General features: G+C 34.9%; 1 protein-coding gene across 1 annotated transcript in view; it reads right to left on the bottom strand.

Moving 5' to 3' along the window:
- The window catches only part of LOC110445720 (G-protein coupled receptor 98-like), a 68779-nt gene that overhangs the window by 40725 nt on the left and 7868 nt on the right, over positions 1 to 20186 (bottom strand). Inside the window, exons 3-16 of the mRNA XM_021490499.1 lie at positions 15564 to 15756; positions 14360 to 14608; positions 13591 to 13695; positions 9276 to 9395; positions 8658 to 8780; positions 7473 to 8243; positions 6974 to 7085; positions 6571 to 6714; positions 6165 to 6313; positions 5250 to 5376; positions 4609 to 4823; positions 2992 to 3015; positions 1851 to 2051; positions 953 to 1103 (exon numbers count right to left, since the gene is read on the bottom strand). Of these exons, the coding sequence (XP_021346174.1) occupies positions 953 to 1103; positions 1851 to 2051; positions 2992 to 3015; positions 4609 to 4823; positions 5250 to 5376; positions 6165 to 6313; positions 6571 to 6714; positions 6974 to 7085; positions 7473 to 8243; positions 8658 to 8780; positions 9276 to 9395; positions 13591 to 13695; positions 14360 to 14608; positions 15564 to 15737 (2665 nt within the window). The 5' untranslated portion in view covers positions 15738 to 15756. The remainder of the gene's footprint in view (positions 1 to 952; positions 1104 to 1850; positions 2052 to 2991; positions 3016 to 4608; positions 4824 to 5249; positions 5377 to 6164; positions 6314 to 6570; positions 6715 to 6973; positions 7086 to 7472; positions 8244 to 8657; positions 8781 to 9275; positions 9396 to 13590; positions 13696 to 14359; positions 14609 to 15563; positions 15757 to 20186) is intronic.

Genomic DNA, 20186 nt, shown 5'->3' with positions numbered 1-20186 from the left:
CACTTGCTACTATCAAACATTTTATTTTTAGTATTTCAATTTTATGAAGAGGAGGAGAAATTATGCATAAATTCTGTCTTTCTATATCACACTACTCCATTTCTCTCTCAATCCTCATTTCATTAAGGACTTGTTTATAATACACATTTCCAAACACAAAACTTTATACAGTCGTGATACATCATTACCAGAAGACACAACATTTGTTATTCCGTGACATTGTGAACATTTTGTCACACATTATCAACCCCCCCACCCACCAAAGTCATTGCCCAGATAAAGCCTAACACTTGACTCTAATAAATTGATCCCTGGCAGTAATCTTAAACTACGGAATATGAAGTTTCATTATGAAATATTCACAAATTATCCGCCAAACAAACACAAGAAGATATACAATATAATGCCATGATGCATCCTTATCTAACAACACAAAAAAACCTAACTTTGAAGTTATCACTTGTACAAGAAGAAAGGCAAATATAGTTCTATCCTTAGTCGCCCCATTCCTATAAAGTAGCTAGGGCACTAATAATGATAGTAGCTAGGGCACTAATAATGATAGTTACTAAGGCACTAATAATGATAGTTACTAAGGCACTAATAATGATGATAGTTACTAGGGCACTAATAATGATAGTTACTAGGGTACTAATAATGATAGTTACTAAGGCACTAATAATGATAGTTACTAGGGCACTAATAATGATAGTTACAAGGGCACTAATAATGATAGTTACTAGGGCACTAATAATGATAGTTACAAGTTTACTAAAACCAAACCTTAGAACGTAGCATTTAAAGAAATTTATAAATGTCTTTACCAACTCCAATATACTACAATCCTAACATCATTATATTTTTTACAAAAAGAACAATTTAATAGCTTCAAGTACATTTGCTTAGAACACAATAACAAATTTAAACAAAGTAAATTCTGTTTGATCTTTACCTATCACAAAGGTGTTTGAGTTATTTGGGAACTGTATTACACCAAAGGGCTCATCATTGGCCGAGATGTTGACCAGAATCCTCGACTTGGCTCCAATGGAGGCCGACACATTGCCATAGGTCTGTAGTCGGAGAACAAAGCTCTCTAATTTCTGGAAAACAAGATAAAATTCTCTAACACACACCACCTACATCCAGTATAAAACAGATGGAACTTAGAGTTAGATAATTTTGCTATGTCAATGACTTTTTGATGTTGAGTAGAATATACAGTTATCCTCTTTGACAGGTAGGGGATGCTTTGTCATGGAACTTTGTAATATTTTCCTCAGACAATTAATTCCTATTACATAATGTCAATATAATTTTCTATTTTGTTGATATAAATAATTCTGTGTGTACAAATCACTTTTTATTTTTTTATTTTTTTTTAGTATTGTGTTGTATTCATTATTTCATATCAAACTTCTATAAGTTATAATTAAGAATCAGATATAAAAAATGTGTATTGATTAATATTTTTTCTATTCCCTTTTTATTCTATTTTATATCTGTATTAAAATATATTCTTAGTTCAGATCATTGAATTCCTCAATTTTTTGAAATATTGATTGTCAGAAAATGAAAGCAGAAATGGAGTCTCACCATTTGGGCATAGTTTTTCCAAAGTTTTATGAACTAAAGGTTTTAAAGAAAATATTTGAGATATTTCTGAGTTTGAATTCGTACTTTCAGAAAATAAATCTGAGTTGCTATATAGAAACAATTTTAGCTTAAAAATAACTTCTGTCTTGATGAAAAGCATTAGCTAAAATTAATATTTGTGATTATAAATCCAAGAACTAAGCAAGACTTGAACACCTGGGCATGGAATGTGAGTACTGGAGTACGGTACTCACCTCAGGGACGTTGTCCATCTTTGCCAGTAGGGTAGAATTCCTAAACCTAACACCAGGATCAAACCGAAGAACATTGTTTGCTCCGAAGAATTCATCGGCACCATCGTCCAAACCGTTGGACTCGACTGTGTACTGGACAAATCGGGTGATGAAGTCTCCACCTGTCCGCTCCACTATCACATCGATAGCTGCACTGCCCTCCTACAACACAAAACAACAATACAGAATGTGAAAAAACATACATGTTTAAGGATACTACAGTCATCCAGTTTCACAAGCATGAGGAGGTTCTGTCAAAATGTTTTATCTGCCTTTGATTATTATTAATTCAGAAAATTGTCACTACCTGTGTGAATATTTTTAAATGAAAATAATAGTAAGGATTGTTAGTAAACATATTTCAAATCAATGGCACTGGTTACCTCAGTAATTGTAAGTAATTAAATATCAATCAAATGAGGTGTTACCAGATTACCTGTCCTTTCCACAATAGATCAACATGCATGATTATACAATCAGTAACTTTTCTTTTTTAATAAATATGTATTTCGATTAATTTCATGTTTTGATACTTTCATTTTCTCTTTTTTTTCCAATACCACTCTTTTTCAATGGGATATAATTAAAGTTGTGCTTTATCATACACAGATTCTAACTACATACAGGAAAGATATCTTCTATTTTATTCTAATTTCATATGGTAACCAAATACACAGGATCTCTGATCAAGAAAGCCACAAAAAGCCTGCTGTCATGTGGACAATGCAGTTCTAAGATTGACATTTAAAATTCTATATGTTCATTCATGCACAAATTAAAAGAAGCATGCCTGAAATAAAATTCATCTAAATTACTAAAAGAAGCTTGTTTTATGTTAGCCTACCATGTCATCTTTCAAAAGCTGCAAATATTGTTTAGAAACTACTGCAGGAAAGAGTACACGCAATTGGAGAAGATACTAAAAATCTTTTCTTTGCTTTTTTACTAAGGAAGATAATATCCAAAATCTATAAATTAGGCTTCAATTTACAAAAACACTATCACTAAAGCCATTTCCCTTCAGCCACAGCCTCACTATAATAGCCACATCAGGAGGTAAGAAAAAGACTATGAAATCCTCGGCCAGTGCATGCATACTCACCTCTTTACTACCTAAAGTAAGCTCCTGTAAAGGATGTGAGGATAATAATAATGATAATTAATTTGAGGTTCTAAAATACCGCTTTATTATAACCTAGTTCATAGGTCGTCTCAAAGTGGTTCATAAATTATTATCCATGGTTATATGGCCTTTGCAACCAGCCAATATCTTTCTCAACTCCCTGGGGAGCATACAGCCGGAGCTGCTATTTCGGCGCTAACAGCTAGCATTCAACTATTCTAGCACTGCCCAACCACATACTCATTTACAGCTGAGTAGACTGGAACAAGCGGAGTAAAGAATCTTGCTCAAAGGTACAACACAGTGACATGCCGTGACTTGAACACGCAACCCTTCGGTCCCGAAGTGTGTGTTACACTTTGCAATACTCTTGTTATCTAACAGTATTTATTTATAAAACAATATACATGTGCATATAACTATTCATAAGATCCTATATTTGAGTACTAGAAGACTGGCAACACACTTGAAAATCTAATAAACCTTTGCAACTAAGAGACATTAGGAACAGGTGGTATCTTTCTTCTCAAAAAACGAAATTGGAATAAATGATAGTATAGTATAGTATCAGTTGAAAATTAACAGGTTGGTTGTGTGGAAAAATTTGATGTGCTTAAGGTAAACATGTACACAAAGAAATTGTATGGAAATTGAAAGACTATATTTAACCGTGCAATTTTGTTATGATCAAAGTGCAAAAGGCTGTAATCCACTTAACAGTATTGGATCAATATGTTGAAGCCAAATGCACATCCAAAAATGGTAGTGAGAAATCCGATCAAGCTTTGTTAGAAATCAAATGGAAACTGAGAGCGGTTGAGATAACTTAGTACACAAAGGGCAATAACTCTACAAGTCATGAATGGGTCGATATGAATAACTTCATCTGACGTAGTAGACCCTAATGAGTTTTAACGTAATCTGATGGAAACTTAAGTAGTAGTCGTCTAAATAAAATGTTCACAGACAGACAATGCCATACCATAATTCAATCCTTTGAAAGGGCCGGTCATTAGATATTTTACATTGTGTCTTCAAATAAGATGACTTTGATACAAGTTTATTACTTTTATTAAATTCAGTCATTTAGCATCAAGAGTTTAAGAAGTTAGTTACAAAGTTTTAAATCTACGGGACACCCAATGTATGATACCAGCGGCTACATTTCATGTCAAGCTGATCTTCAGAATCAACGTCAATAAACAGTTTGAAACATTTTCAGTTTCTGATAAAAGAAATAAACTGGAAATTACTATTATCTAAAAACTGCATCTGAACAAATATGTACACATCTCTTTTGCTGCAATGGATGGTCCTCCTGGAGTTTATATAATATTTGCAGGTGACAAGTGCCAGGGCAAAGGGTTCAGGGTTTATATATACATGCTAGGAAAATGATCGGGAAATTATGTGATAAGATAGTGCATGGTACATTATAAATACACACTGTCAAAAGGATACCATTCAATATGTTGGTGCAAAAACACTTCTAAACAACTTTGCTTAATATCAACAACACTGAAATGCATTTGTTAAAAGAAACATATTTAGTGCTAAAATGAAGAGTTGATTTTAGTGGTTACGATCAATAATTACCTCAACAAGATAAGAACTCTGCATGGAGGCTGCAAACTGAAAGGTTCCACCAGGATTGTCATTCTCTAGGATTATAATTTTGACCCGAGATGCTGTGTCCTTGAGACGCTGCGTATCTGAGGGAGACACGGAGGTCAAGGTCACTGTTATTTCCTCCTCCAACTCTGGTTCATTGTCAGGCATTATAGGTATGATCAAAGTGACCTCCGACTTTCCTGGAAACACAAGGACGGGAAAATTACTAAACTGAAGAAATTTCAATTAATGAATGCATCGCATTAATCTCGATCTTCGTAAGTATGCATCAAACATCCATGTAATTTCATAATGAACTATTTCAACATTTGAATTGGTTGAAATTGGTTTAAATGTGTCTTCAAGGTTGAAGAGTTAACCTAATGCTAAAGAAATGAATGAGCCAAGAAAGAGATCCAGGAGAAGAAAAAAGAACAAGTCTTCTATGGACATTGGCAATGAGAACTTAAGGGCATTGAGGTCAAGAATTAAGTGGAGAAAATGGACGAGAAAGTCAATGCCACTGAGAAATGTGAGTATATAGCAGATGATTCTTGGAAGTCTGGCTAAAAACTTCATTAGATCATTAAACATTTTGGCTAATTTATCAAACTTTTCTAACACACCACTTTCCATGACGATGGTTCCTGAAGTTGGACCAGTGTCTGAGGCAGTTACTGTGGCTGACCCGGTCAGCATCCAGCTGATGACCGCTTGACCACTTGTACCCTCCCTTGTCAGCTGAAGTAACACCTGTTTGTTTCAAATAATAAAACATTAATTTACCAAACACAGTTTGAAATACAAAAGTCACATTTAGGATCTACATATCCAGTTTTACTAAAAACAAATTATTTCACAGAACATCCTATTGATGATAATATTAGATATTATGCTATTCACTGATGAAAATTGTGTTAGTGCTAACTTTTAAATGATGCATTTAAAGTTTTTAAGATTGGTCACCTCCAATTAAGAAGAAACAATCTCCATTTCCTTTTTTTTCACATCAGCCTTACTCTGAGTGCAGAAATACAACAGTTCGATTAAAACCTAAAACAAATGTAGTAGTCATATATAGTTCATGATCATTGATCTTGAATTTACAGTCTTTATTCGGAAATAAATCCATGCTTGGTAATAAGCTCACCCATTTCATATATACAGCAGGTCAGTAGAAATGTCAACAAATTCTGTTTCATTATCCTGTAATAAGCCCACCTTACTTCTTTCCGAGTTATATGTGTTAGACCCCTAGGGCTCATTGCAAGATATATACGGCAAATAATGGTCAGAAGACAAATGTATGGCATCAGTTTGCAATATATTACTATAAATACTATTAATATATATAGTGCATGCAATATCATAATGGTGATATTCTGTTAACCCAGTCCATGATACCTGTTGTCAGATGGTGATACCTGTTGTCAGATGGTGATACCTGATGTCAGATGATGATACCTGTTGTCAGATGATGATTTAACAGAGACCTATTAACTCATTTCAGTTATTTCTCTCAATGTACGTAGTGATCTGACCTGGTAGGGTGTTGTGTCCGGTTCATTGATGGTCGCTGTTGCCGTGCTGTGGAACCCTATTTCCCCGTTGGCCTCAATGAGAGTGACCGGTATGTTCAGTTCAGTTCTTGACCCAAACACAGGACTGTTATATGCTCCCAGGCTAGGGACTGTATGCGGAAGAAAATTAACATTGGTCAAATGACATAACAATGAATCACTTTCTTATCAATATCTTTTTTTTATATTTTCTTCCAAACAATTCCCAAATTTTTCTCTCAAAGCTTTTAAAATATTATCTCAAATAAATAAGAGGATATTTGGTGGCTTGTATATCAATAAATATATGTTCAAAGCCTGTGTGATAACTTGACAAGTCCTCTCTGAAACATACAGAGCTTGTTAGATCCTATGATACAGAACAAACCTGACTGGAGTTCTATTCCCTTCAGCCTGGCGACAAACACACCCCCGACCTGGAGGAAGGCAGTTGATAGGAGAGGCACTTGAACAATACGGTTAGCCTGGCCCACAGCAAACTCTACTGTGTAGTCAGTTTTCTCCAAAACAGCTGCAAATATATCATAGAGATTTTAAAAGAAACCTTACAAAAGGGTCTGGATGAGGCATTTTATAAAGGAATTGGTAAAAAAACAAAGGAGATAGGGGATATGGAGGTTGCAAATTGATTGTGGCATTAGATTGCAGTTTAACCATACTGTTGACACATTACAAATCCTAGAATCAAGTAACCTTATTTCACTTTCATCAACCAAGTTAAACAATTATAATGGTTGGAACATATTTAACGGTTAATTGTATATCCTTACCTAAGTCATTCCCAGGATCTCCAGTGTAGGTGACAGTGAGGTTGATGATCAGATTACCCCGGTTAAGACCTGTTCTAGTCAACATCAGTTGTAAGTGGCGTGGGCTAGTAGTCTGCAAAGGAAAAAAGGAAACACATCTTAGAAAAAATAACAAAGATAATGATTATTTAACAATTTTTTACCACGAGAAAACTTTCACTTATTTTTCATTAACTTAATCCACACGCAAAAACTAAATACCAAATTTCTGTAGTTAATAAAAATGGCATCAGATGTTAGAGACAAACTAGAAAATGTTTGTTAAAAAAAGCATGATTCTGTCAACACTTTCATTGAAAAGGAGCTAAACATCAAACCCCTAATGACACCAAAATTTGGGTGAACAAATGATGGCAATATAATGAGGCTTTGAAGTACAATAACATATTCTGCAATTTGTACAACACAAACAATGAAATTAGGAGTAAAAAACAATCAGATACACTAAAATATTACGTACAATGACAATTTTCTGATCAAATTCCGACCCAAACTCCACAGTGCCGTAATAGAAGTCACTGTCCTCAATGACAAGGACGCCATAAGTAATGCCCTCCACGTTAGCACCGCCCGTGACACTGCCCGTTATCAGGTGTACCACAAATCTTTCAGTCGGTTCTGCGATGGTGTCCTGGTTCACTGTAATGTTAATGACCTGTTGAATTGTGCCCTCAGGGAACACAAGTACTCCGTCGCTTGGAGTTATGTCCCCCTTAACGTCGCCAGTCTCACTGTCATTTCTATATACTTCCCAGCGAACTGTCACTGTACCAAATGTACCGGCTGTTCGCAGAATATTGTAAACAGCATAGGTGAAAAAGCTATCCTCATTAACTTTCACCAGAGGCGGGGTTAACGAATCTGGCGAAAAGAATGTGAGAATGCCGTTGTGTTCGTCGTTAGCGTTGATGATAACCCGGATCTTAGTAGGGGGCATCAATACTACGTCACCAACAGATGTCCTCAGGGTGATGTCAAAACTCTCCTCTACCTCTGGATCACTGTCATCTATTATGGTTATCTTGATTGTACCTTCTACTTCTCCGATCCCAAATACCACCTGACCGTTTCCTCCACGATAGTCCACTTCAGCTCTGGCCGTGTCTGGGGTTACAATGTAGTCTACAGAGGCTATCGCACCGAATGACCCTACATTTGACCCATCACTATCAATGCCTCGGTAAACTTGAACCAGGATCTCTTTTTCTTCCTCCTTAACACGAATTTCACTCTGTAACATATATAGAATAAAATAATAAGTATCCAAGATTGACCGTTGGACCTTTCTGCCTTCTTGGGCTTCTTCAGGTGGACTGATGTTTATTTGTCAGTGTGGCTACGTATCATTTTATCAATATGTACACACAGCCATGTTGTAATATTTGGCACATCATAATATTTATAGATCATTTTAACAACAGGTAATCACTTTGAATATTATTTTAACACAGTATTTATTGAAGAAATAGATTTTCATCAATAAGTATTCCCTCTGAAACGATATAAATTTTATTGTTGTATCTTATTTAAATTACGAAAAGACAACTTTCACAGACATTTTTCATAACTTATAAAAGCACAAGCCGTATAAAAGTGATGATATGAAGAATGAGGTTAAACAATACGCCCCAGAAAATATCCTCACCTGTTTGAATCGTATTGGAGCGTCATTAGCCATGATGATTACAGTCTGAGGAGTAGTGGACACTCGGGCATCCTGGGAAGCTTTCGTAAATTTGACCTCAAATGCCTCATCATTTTCCGGAAACTGAGTTCATGAAAGTGTACAATATTAATAGAATTTTAAAGTTTGATTCTCAAATCATTGTTACTTTACCACATTTCTATATGTAGTACCATCTAAGAAAAAACATAGATGAGAATAAATTTTGCGCAATGTATATACTTTGCAATGAACTCCGCTTTTTCCACATAAACAAGAATTGATCAAGCCCAAACAATTGTGTGTGTTTCATTTTACACTCTAGCAATCTTTGAGTCAGTAGGTAGGGGAAGAATTTTCATACTTACTACAAATGTTTACATTGGTGCCATAGAACAAGGACCTTGATTTTCATCAGTATATATTTGTCCAAACTTGGCTCAAAATTTTTAGTGTAGGCCATCAAAAGGAGAATGAATAATAACCACAAGCCTTTAACAGACCAAAAGACACTAATGTACTTTAATCCTAAAATAGGCTCAATGTGGAGGAACTCAAAAAAAGTTATTTTGGTGACATGTCTGTGTGTAATATGCTCACGTCATCTGCCAATATCTCGAGTTTTATGTATTTCTTGGTCTCTCCGTCCTTGAACGAGATGGTGCCAGACCTTGGTATGATGTCCTGACCAGGCTGGGCATTAACGTCAGAACTGTTTATCTGTAAAACAGAGGTTCTACTGTTAAATATTACATTTCATATTACAGTCACAGAAATATCATATCAACTGTATCACTGTGTATTACAGTCACAGAAATAACATATCTACTGTATCACTGTGTATTACAGTCACAGAAATATATCTAATACACAGTGATACAGTAGATCTATTTCTGTGACTGTAATATACAGTGATATGATATTTCTGTGAGTGTAATACACAGTGATACAGTAGGTATATTTCTGTGACTGTAATACACAGTGATATAGTAGATATCATATTTCTGTGACTGTAATACACAGTCAAAGATTATTGTAACAGTAGATATATTTCTGTGACTGAAATACACAGTGATACAGTAGATAAGATATTTATGTGACTGTAATACGCAGTGATACAGTAGATATGATATTACTGTGACTGTAATACACAGTGATACAATAGATATGTTATTTCTGTGACTGTAATACACAGTCAAAGATTATTGTAACAGTAGATATATTTCTGTGACTTTAATACACAGTGATACAGTAGCTATGATATTTCTGTGACTGTAATACACAGTAATACAGTAGATATGATATTTCTGTGAATGGAATACACAGTGATACAGTAGATAAGATATTTATGTGACTGTAATACGCAGTGATACAGCAGATATGATATTTCTGTGACTGTATAATATGCAGTGATACCGTAGATATGATATTTCTGTGACTATAATACACAGTGATACAGTAGATCTATTTCTGTGACTGTAATATACAGTGATATGATATTTCTGTGAGTGTAATACACAGTGATACAGTAGATATATTTCTGTGACTGTATCACTGTGTATTACAGTCACAGAAATATCATATCTACTGTATCACTGCGTATTACAGTCACATAAATATCATATCTACTGTATCACTGTGTATTATAGTCACAGAAATATCATATCTACTGTATCACTGTGTATTACAGTCAGAGAAATATCATATCTACTGTATCACAGTGTATTACAGTCACAGAAATATCATATCTGCTGTATCACTGCGTATTACAGTCACATAAATATCTTATCTACTGTATCACTGTGTATTATAGTCACAGAAATATCATATCTACTGTATAACAGTGTATTACAGTCACAGAAATATCATATCAACTGTATTACTGTGTATTACAGTCACAGAAATATCATATCAACTGTATCACTGCGTATTACAGTCACATAAATATCTTATCTACTGTATCACTGTGTATTATAGTCACAGAAATATCATATCTACTGTATCACTGTGTATTACAGTCACAGAAATATATCTACTGTATCACTGTATATTACAGGCACAGAAATATCATATCTACTGTATCACTGTGTATTACACTCACAGAAATATCATATCTATTGTATCACTGTGTATTACACTCACAGAAATATCATATCACTGTATATTACAGTCACAGAAATATATCTACTGTATCACTGTGTATTACGGTCACAGAAATATATCTACTGTATCACTGTGTATTACGGTCACAGAAATATATCTACTGTATCACTGTATATTACAGTGATACAGTAGATATGATATTTCTGGATCACTGTATATTACAGGCACAGAAATATAATATCTACTGTATCACTGTGTATTACAGTTACAGAAATATCATATCTACTGTATCACTGCATATTACAGTCACAGAAATATCATATCTACTATATCACTGTGACTGTAATACACAGTGATACAGTAGATCTATTTCTGTGACTGTAATATACAGTGATATGATATTTCTGTGAGTGTAATACACAGTGATACAGTAGATATGATGATACCGTAGATATGATATTTCCGTGACTGTAATACACTGTGATACAGTAGATATGATATTTCTGTGAGTGTAATACACAGTGATACAGTAGATATGATGATACCGTAGATATGATATTTCCGTGACTGTAATACACAGTGATACAGTAGATTTGATATTTCTGTGACTGTAATACACAGTGATATAGTAGATATGATATTTCTGTGACTGTAATGCACAGTGATACAGTAGATATGATATTTCTGTGCCTGTAATATACAGTGATCCAGAAATATCATATCTACTGTATCACTGTGTATTGCAGTCACAGAAATATCATATCTACTGTATCCCTGTGTATTACAGTCACAGAAATATCATACCTACTGTATCACTGCGTATTACAGTCACAGAAATACCATATCTACTGTTTCATTGCTTATATTTACGTATTAAAGATCATCATCTGGAATTAAGTATAATTTGATAAAATTTGTAGTCTTGCTAAATCACTGTGTATTACAGTTACAGAAATATCATATCTACTGTATCACTGCATATATCAGTCACAGAAATATATCTACCGTATCACTGTGTATTACAGTCACAGAAATATATCTACTGTATCACTGTGTATTACGGTCACAGAAATATATCTACTGTATCACTGTATATTACAGGCACAGAAATATAATATCTACTGTATCACTGTGTATTACAGTCACATAAATATATCTACTGTATCACTGTGTATTACAGTTACAGAAATATCATATCTACTGTATCACTCTGTATTACAGTCACAGAAATATCATATCTACTGCATCACTGTGTATTACAGATACAGAAATATCATATCTACTGTATCACTCTGTATTACAGTCACAGAAATATCATATCTTCTGTATCACTGTGTATTACAGTCACAGAAAGATCATATCTACTGTATCACTGTGTATTACACTCACAGAAATATCATATCACTGTATATTACAGTCACAGAAATAGATCTACTGTATCACTGTGTATTACAGTCAGAGAAATATCATATCTACTGTATCACAGTGTATTACAGTCACGGAAATATCATATCTACGATATCACTGTGTGTTACAGTCACAGAAATATCATATCTACTATATCACTGTGACTGTAATACACAGTGATACAGTAGATTTGATATTTCTGTGACTGTAATACACAGTGATACGGTAGATATATTTCTGTGACTGTAATACACAGTGATACGGTAGATATATTTCTGTGACTGATATATGCAGTGATACAGTAGATATGATATTTCTGTAACTGTAATACACAGTGATACAGTAGATATTATATTTCTGTGCCTGTAATATACAGTGATACAGTAGATATATTTCTGTGACTGTAATACACAGTGATATAGTAGACATGATATTTCTGTGACAGTAATACACAGTGATACAATAGATATATTTCTGTGACTGTAATACGCAGTGATACAGTAGATATGATATTTCTGTGACTTTAATACACAGTGATACAGTAGATATGATATCTCTGTGACTGTAATACACAGTGATACAGTAGATTTGATATTTCTGTGACTGTAATACACAGTGATATAGTAGATATGATATTTCTGTGACTGTAAAACACAGTGATTATTGTAACAGTAGATATATTTCTGTGACTTTAATACACAGTGATACAGTAGATATGATATCTCTGTGACTGTAATACACAGTGATACAGTAGATATTATATTTCTGTGCCTGTAATATACAGTGATCCAGAAATATCATATCTACTGTATCACTGTATATTACAGTCACGGAAATATCATATCTACGATATCACTGTGTGTTACAGTCACAGAAATATCATATCTACTGTATCGCAGTGTATTACAGTCACAGAAATATCATATCTTCTGTATCACTGTGTATTACAGTCACAGAAATATCATATCTACTGTATCACTGCGTATTACAGTCACAGAAATACCATATCTACTGTTTCATTGCTTATATTTACGTATTAAAGATCATCATCTGGAATTAAGTATAATTTGATAAAATTTGTAGTCTTGCTAATAATTTGGGTGGAATATATCGGAACACAACATCTCTAAATCAACGTTTAAAATGATATATATATTAATTTATGCAATGGCTATTTCTATAATTACACTTTTTCGTGACCCCAACCACTACTTAGAATTACTGTAAACAATTACTTTATACCCCATGATCATTTATTATCACTTCATTTTGTCTCCTTGGAAACTGCTTATTAACTTTCAACAAGAGGTTGGACAATTCAATGATAATGAAACATGATCTTAGATTTAACCGATTTTCTAAACTGATAGTTCCGTTTTATCAACATAAGCAGAATTGTACTCACTGAGAAAGAAACTATGATTTCCCCATGCGAGCCTCGAGACCTGATTACACCCAGATATACATCTGTAGTACCCGATATGTCCTCTGTGACCAAAATTGGTGATTGCTGCAAAAGGAAAGTTAACAAATTAAGTTTAACGTCAAAACAACATATTTTTTTACGATTTCATAGGTAACTTAAACATTCAGGTTGCTCTGGGTATTTAAGGACTTACCACCTTTACTTTTTTAAACATGGCATATCGAAGCTTGTAAATCTATTTCTCTAAATTCGACATCCTTTTTGCCTACCTAGGTTTCCAGGGTTTTTTGTGGTTTTTTTTTCTCTCTCATTTTCTGAAGTGCTTTATGCTATAAAGCATTCAACTGGAAAATTAGGAAATTAAATATGTTCTTCTGGAAGCAAAATCTAAATACATATTAATTCAAAGTTGATCTCACTTCATTGAAATAAACACCAAACTTTTTGAAATGCTCCACAAATATCTTTTATGAAAAGTTCTTTTTTACACAATGTATAATATTTTCTATGTGACGTATTATTGGTTGTGTAAAAAAGAACTTCTCATAATCCATACTTACCAACCTGAAGAAAATGTTTAGAAATACTCCTCAAATATTGTTTCTCACCTGAAAATGTTCACATTAAAAAGAAATAGATAAATTTCCATTCAAAGTTTATTAGGTAATTCCCAAAGTTTCCAGCCATCATACTGTGTTTATGTCTGCTAAATAAAAGGGATATATACCGTCTCTGATACTTCACTTACATCAAGGAAGCTGAAGGCCCCATACGCATCATCGTTAGCGGCAATGGTGATGGCAGCCTTGCTTGGCTGTTGAACTGTGACCCCTGGGTTGACTACCGAGAGCTGAAGGGTGAAGGTCTCCTCTACCTCTGGTATCGTATCATTGTTGACAGTGAAGATGACGGAGATGATGTTGGGACCACCGGGGCTGAATGAACCCACGTGACTGCTACCGATGAAATCCAGGTCTGTATCAGGAGGGGAGGATACCTGGGAGTAAAACATATTATACATGTCATTTTTTAACAGTAACTTATGATAAAACTTCCTATTAGTAACTTATGATATACATGTAACTTCCCAATATGCATTAACTGAAACACACTACTTCCTTTAGCTTATTGATATTTTCCATTCATTTTGAGGGTTTAGGCATGAAAATAATACACTTAAAAAGCTCTCAGAACAGCATAGGGAGATGTCAGTAATGCTTCAGCCAATAAAACAACAGAACATTTTTCAAAGTCAATCATTATTGCTTCCTGTATATGTGTTAACCTTTTTGCACCAATTGCACACACTAGAACAATGTTAAATGCATACCCCCATCCCCCCATTACAGGACCAAGTTGGATCAACATTGGCTTATGAATTATTATTAAGCCTATCAATCTGATGTGCTATTTGCAGGAGATTAAACTATGAAAAAAATCAACTTAGCTCTTATGCGATAAGTACTATTATATCTGTAATTAAACCTGATCACATGACTAGGAAACACAACATCATATCTCCCAGCAGTGTGGGCCCCCATTCAAAGTGTCACATTTGGTCACAGATGCCTGAGCATTTATCTCAACATGTATGTTTTATTGGATGTTGAAGTGGTTTAGATATACACTCAACACTTTTGCCCCATATTTGTCCATGTCATTAACCTGATGTTAAGCTTCCCAAATAAATGGGAAACTTGTGCATCTATAGATAGATTTCCTAGCATTGCATCAGCATATGGTTTGAGAAATTTTCATCCTCAAGAAAAGCAATTTTTTTCAACAGAAATATCAGTAAGTTGATGAAAGATATATATGATCTCTTTGCAAGTTGATTCAATAATAATAATTTCTTGCCCTTTTTCCCTAGGGCTTCAGTTCCGGAAATAATAAGGTTTTATATTTCTCTACTATACCTGGCCAATAAATGTAAAATATGGCCATATACTTACGGCCACAATGACATAGAAAGTTGATTCAAAGTCTCCCGACCTGTTGACACGAATAGCAAATTGTTGACCTTCCTGCACCATCATGGCCGTGTCCAGTAGACTGACCGAGGTCTGACTGCTGATGAAGGGGACGACCATACTGATCACTGCACACAGCGTCAAATGGGCCATCATTGTCCCTCAGGGCAGGCAACTACGGAAACAAAACACAACCATGAATGTCAGTAAAGTGGTACATGAGCTAGAATAGTCCTAAGTTTTGGTTAGTACCCTGGAAATAGCAGATTGTTGACAGGGACCAGCATTTTTCTATCCTGCACCATCCTGGAGAAAATAAAAAGAAAGACATGCCTACCAGGAAATCTAAACACACATCTAGAGACACATACTACCAATAATAAGCTGATGTGATGACGTTTGTTTGGCATGCGACACAACACATACCTTCACATTATGTACCTACATACCAAATATGACATCCAGACCTTAAACAATGGCCAGAAACAGGAATGGATGCTCACATGCACAATATGAATACTATATACATGCACCTCCAACTTTATTCAAGTGGGGGTATATAACCACACATTTTTCCTTTGACCACCACTTCTGTATTCCAGCTAATACGCAGGAATTTCAAAGGCCATTCCAAGCCAACGGGTTACTGACCAAATACCATTATCCTTATATTAAAGCCTCTTGGTTCCTCAGAAGAAGTTAATTGAGGTTTAAATTATTCTACAAATTAGACCACTATGACCTTAAATATATGTCAAGGTCATTTCATTTCACAAACTCTGTATACGTAGTACTGTTTATATATGCTAGCAAACCACCTACCTACCACCATGATTCTAGTCCATTTAGTTCTTCAGACAAAGTCATTAGAGTGATGTACAAATTTGCCACCTTAACTATAGGTCAAGGTCATTTCATTTCACATACTGTGTAGCACTCCATGTGATGTCAGCAAGCTACAGGCTAAATATTATGACTAAACAGGGCTTTCAATTTACTTTTGGCATTTAGCAATTTTAGGAGTCAAAATGATTTCCCCCTTTATTTTGGAGAATCAAAACACATGTCCTTTCAAATGCAAGAGTCAGCTATTTTTGGGAGACAGAAAGACACCCTTAAGAGTCTAATGAAAGACCTGTCTAAAACCTTCTGGTTATTTAAAAGAAGTCTTTTGGGTGTTTTAACACATTTGAATGTCATGCAAAGAAGTAACTGGCTAAATAACATGACTCTTGGGTCTTTCCCTTAACCTTTGCAAATCTGGTTCCCCATCACCTAGGAATTATACTTGCATACAAATTTTATTAAAATCTTTCCAGTGGTTATTGAGAATATGTTGTTTAAAGTGAAAGTTGACTGACAACAGTCGACGGATGGCAATGGATTGCAACATTTCACTTGGCCATTTGAGCCTGATGAGCTGATAAGTTGTAACAAGCACCGTTTTGTAATGAGTCTATATAATTGTATATATCACAATCAGGGCGGGCCTATTTGCAAACAGTGCAGCCATACCTTACCCTGGAGAGGTGTATTCATACTTTTCCTGGTGTGAGATATAATCCTTGGTTCATATTCCTTCAATCATATGGGGAGAGAAGGATTTTAAAGATGTACCTCCGTACCTCTCTTGCACTTCTTGGGCCCCGCCCCCTCTGCCCCAAGATTGGGGCAAGGTGGACGGGGGTGCCAAACCCTCCATTTATACAACGTTGAGTCCTTTGATCCAAGGATTCCTCCGAGCTGATTTAAACAAAATCATGTCATCTATGGACCAGCCCTTCTCTCCCAGGGGAACGTTTTACCCAAACTCAAGGAATAGGATTTTAATGATTTACCTCCATTTCATCCGTTGTGCCTGCCCTTTTGCCTCACAGGAACAACACCCTAAGATCTCTTTTCACTAAGTTATGTGTCCCTTTGTCGCAAGCATGCTCCAGATCAAATTTGGCTAAAATACTCTAACCAATACTCAAGGAATAGGATTTTAAAAATTGACCTCTACATGTATTTTCAAATATGCCCCCCCCCCCCCCCCCCCCCCCCCCNTTGGGTTATTTTTCTACAGCACTGTGCCTCCTTGGGTCGAAGATGCTCTAAAGAAAATTTAATGAAATCCCCTTAATTGAACTGAAGGAAAAGTATTTTAAAAATTATCTTTGCTTCCCTTATTGGGCCCCTCCCCTCTGTCCTTCAGGCCAGGTGAGCTTAAAACTTAAAATCAGTTTCAGTTTTGAATTTAAATGTATTTCAAAATATACAAGATGAAAGCTTTGCATAAAATGGTGGTGAAACTGCTTTGAACCACGTCAGGGCCCAGGACTTATAGAGTTGATATAATATTGGCATGACATTGTTTTACATTAACATCGGTAATTGAATATACTGCTGGTACGTAGATGGAATTGATGCAATACACATTGATCTTACAGCAAATATTTAATATTCAGATTTAGAACAGCTGGAACCATAATTAGTAAACATACGTAATCCAAACAATAGATCTGTCAGCGGTTTAACATTCATATTCAAATGTGTTATGTAGGTTTGAGTCAGCTTCATCTGTTTTTTGACGGATAATCATTAACTATATACAGTCATAAGGGTATACAATCAATGTTAAAAGTATTTAGGACATGGGTGTGGTATCCTGACAGGCTTCAATTACTTCAAGATATATGTTAAAGTCATAATTTAATCGGTGAAAATGATCAAATTCAGATAAATACACTAAACTTTGTTCTCAAAAGAATTAAATCTAAAATTATATATTGCTAAACCAAATAAAGCATCAACATATTAAACTGGATACAGGAAGAGATTAGACGTATTTGTGTATTGAGAAACATAAACAAAAGTGACAATATTTGTACTGCTCTTGACTAATAAAGAATCTATCGGGATTGAAATAAAGTAAAAGATGAAAGGGATATATGCAAAATATAAAAAAATATATATACTGAAGTTATCCAGTCAATAATTTGTCAAGATGTTAATTTTTTTGAGTCATACAATTCTGTTTTCAGTATCAGTGACCTTGACCTGTTAAGAACCACCCACCAAATTAATAGTTCTTCCTCTTCTGCAACTTAACCCATAAGTACAAGCTTTCTGTTCTTATGCATTCTGAAGTTAGCATCCGGACAAGAAATGTACACAGACAAATTCAATGATTGCTATATATCCCCCTGAATTCCTTTACAGGGATAAAATGTTTTACTTATAACAAACCTGCTGTAAGTTTTTGGAGATATGAAACTGAAACGTGCATACTTTTAGGGCCCAAACAGCTCGAATTAGTACTGGGCTAATATGGATTTTACCACCAAGGCGTAAATACTTGGTTATAGTAGTGCATAAATAACCAAATACGGCAGCACCAAAGTAAAATCACAGTAAAATATCAAATGCCACACGGAAATTCTGCACTGCTTTAAGGTATTTTTTGGGTGTTCACACCTTAGTAAACCATGAGGGGAGCCCTAATCCTACTTCCTAGACACAAGGTAATGGTGTCTGGGAAAAGTCGTGTACACAGATGGAAGAGAAATGCAACAGCCAGCTGATCAGGGTTTGAACTCGGGACTCTCCAAACTGGATTGACCCAGTTCAGTTCTGCTACAAAGCTATACTATATGATGTGGCAATCAAAGTCCATGAGATGGGATTATAAAGTTAGTACTGAGCCTGAGAACATTATTTATCTACAAGTTAAGGTTGAACACCTACAGAATTTTAAGCTATAAATAATTTAAAAATGTACACTTCTCATCTAAATTAGGAATCAAAGTTTGGGCATGAGAACAGTTTTAAGAAAGCAGAGAATCGAAGGACTCAATCTCTTAAATCCTAAACAATTGCTGTATCTTAAAAACAAGTTACACTATGTAACATAAGGGAAATGCAACTGAGTCAGACCAAGGTTCAAATGTGGGCCCTCCAAACTCTAGACGGACACTCCAATCACTTTAGTTACCTGGTCATCGACAGGGCCTGTCCTGCTTCACTGTATAGTACTCGGCAAATGATATCATTTCTAATAAATAAAAGGTTCAATATTTGACCTTACACACACCACAAATACCCATAGTAGTGTTTCACCTGTGTAATATACAGTAACGAGATACAGATCTATCAATTATTTACATATGCTCCTAACAGAACTCTCGTCTTGCCATACAACACAGTCGTAGGAATTCAACAATAGCCACGCGGAAACCTGATCATCATTTTCCAGTGAAGCAACAGATGGAGCCAATATGTATGTTAGCTGTGGAAACCTGCTGTAAATATCAAGTGTACGTAGCACAGGTATTTTTAACGTCCACTGATCATTGACGTATTGTATCACACTGTCCTGCCTTACCTGAACAACATGAATACATATGTATGAAGTGAACTCTGGTTTGTTATACATTAGCTAAAGCTGCATATATCAGATACATATATATTTATATTGGCAAACATGTAATCCCAAGTAGCATAGCATATTCATAACCTGGAATCCAATGTTCTTCCTGCTCTAATCCTGTATCAACCTATTTTTTGCAGTGTAACTGAAATAAATCCTTGTTCCTGTAAAATTATTGATTTTTGTGGGTAGTT

Source organism: Mizuhopecten yessoensis, unplaced genomic scaffold, assembly GCF_002113885.1.
Source record: "Mizuhopecten yessoensis strain PY_sf001 unplaced genomic scaffold, ASM211388v2 scaffold2329, whole genome shotgun sequence".
Lineage (NCBI taxonomy): Eukaryota > Metazoa > Mollusca > Bivalvia > Pectinida > Pectinidae > Mizuhopecten > Mizuhopecten yessoensis.
This window is presented reverse-complemented; position numbering and strand designations above follow the sequence as displayed.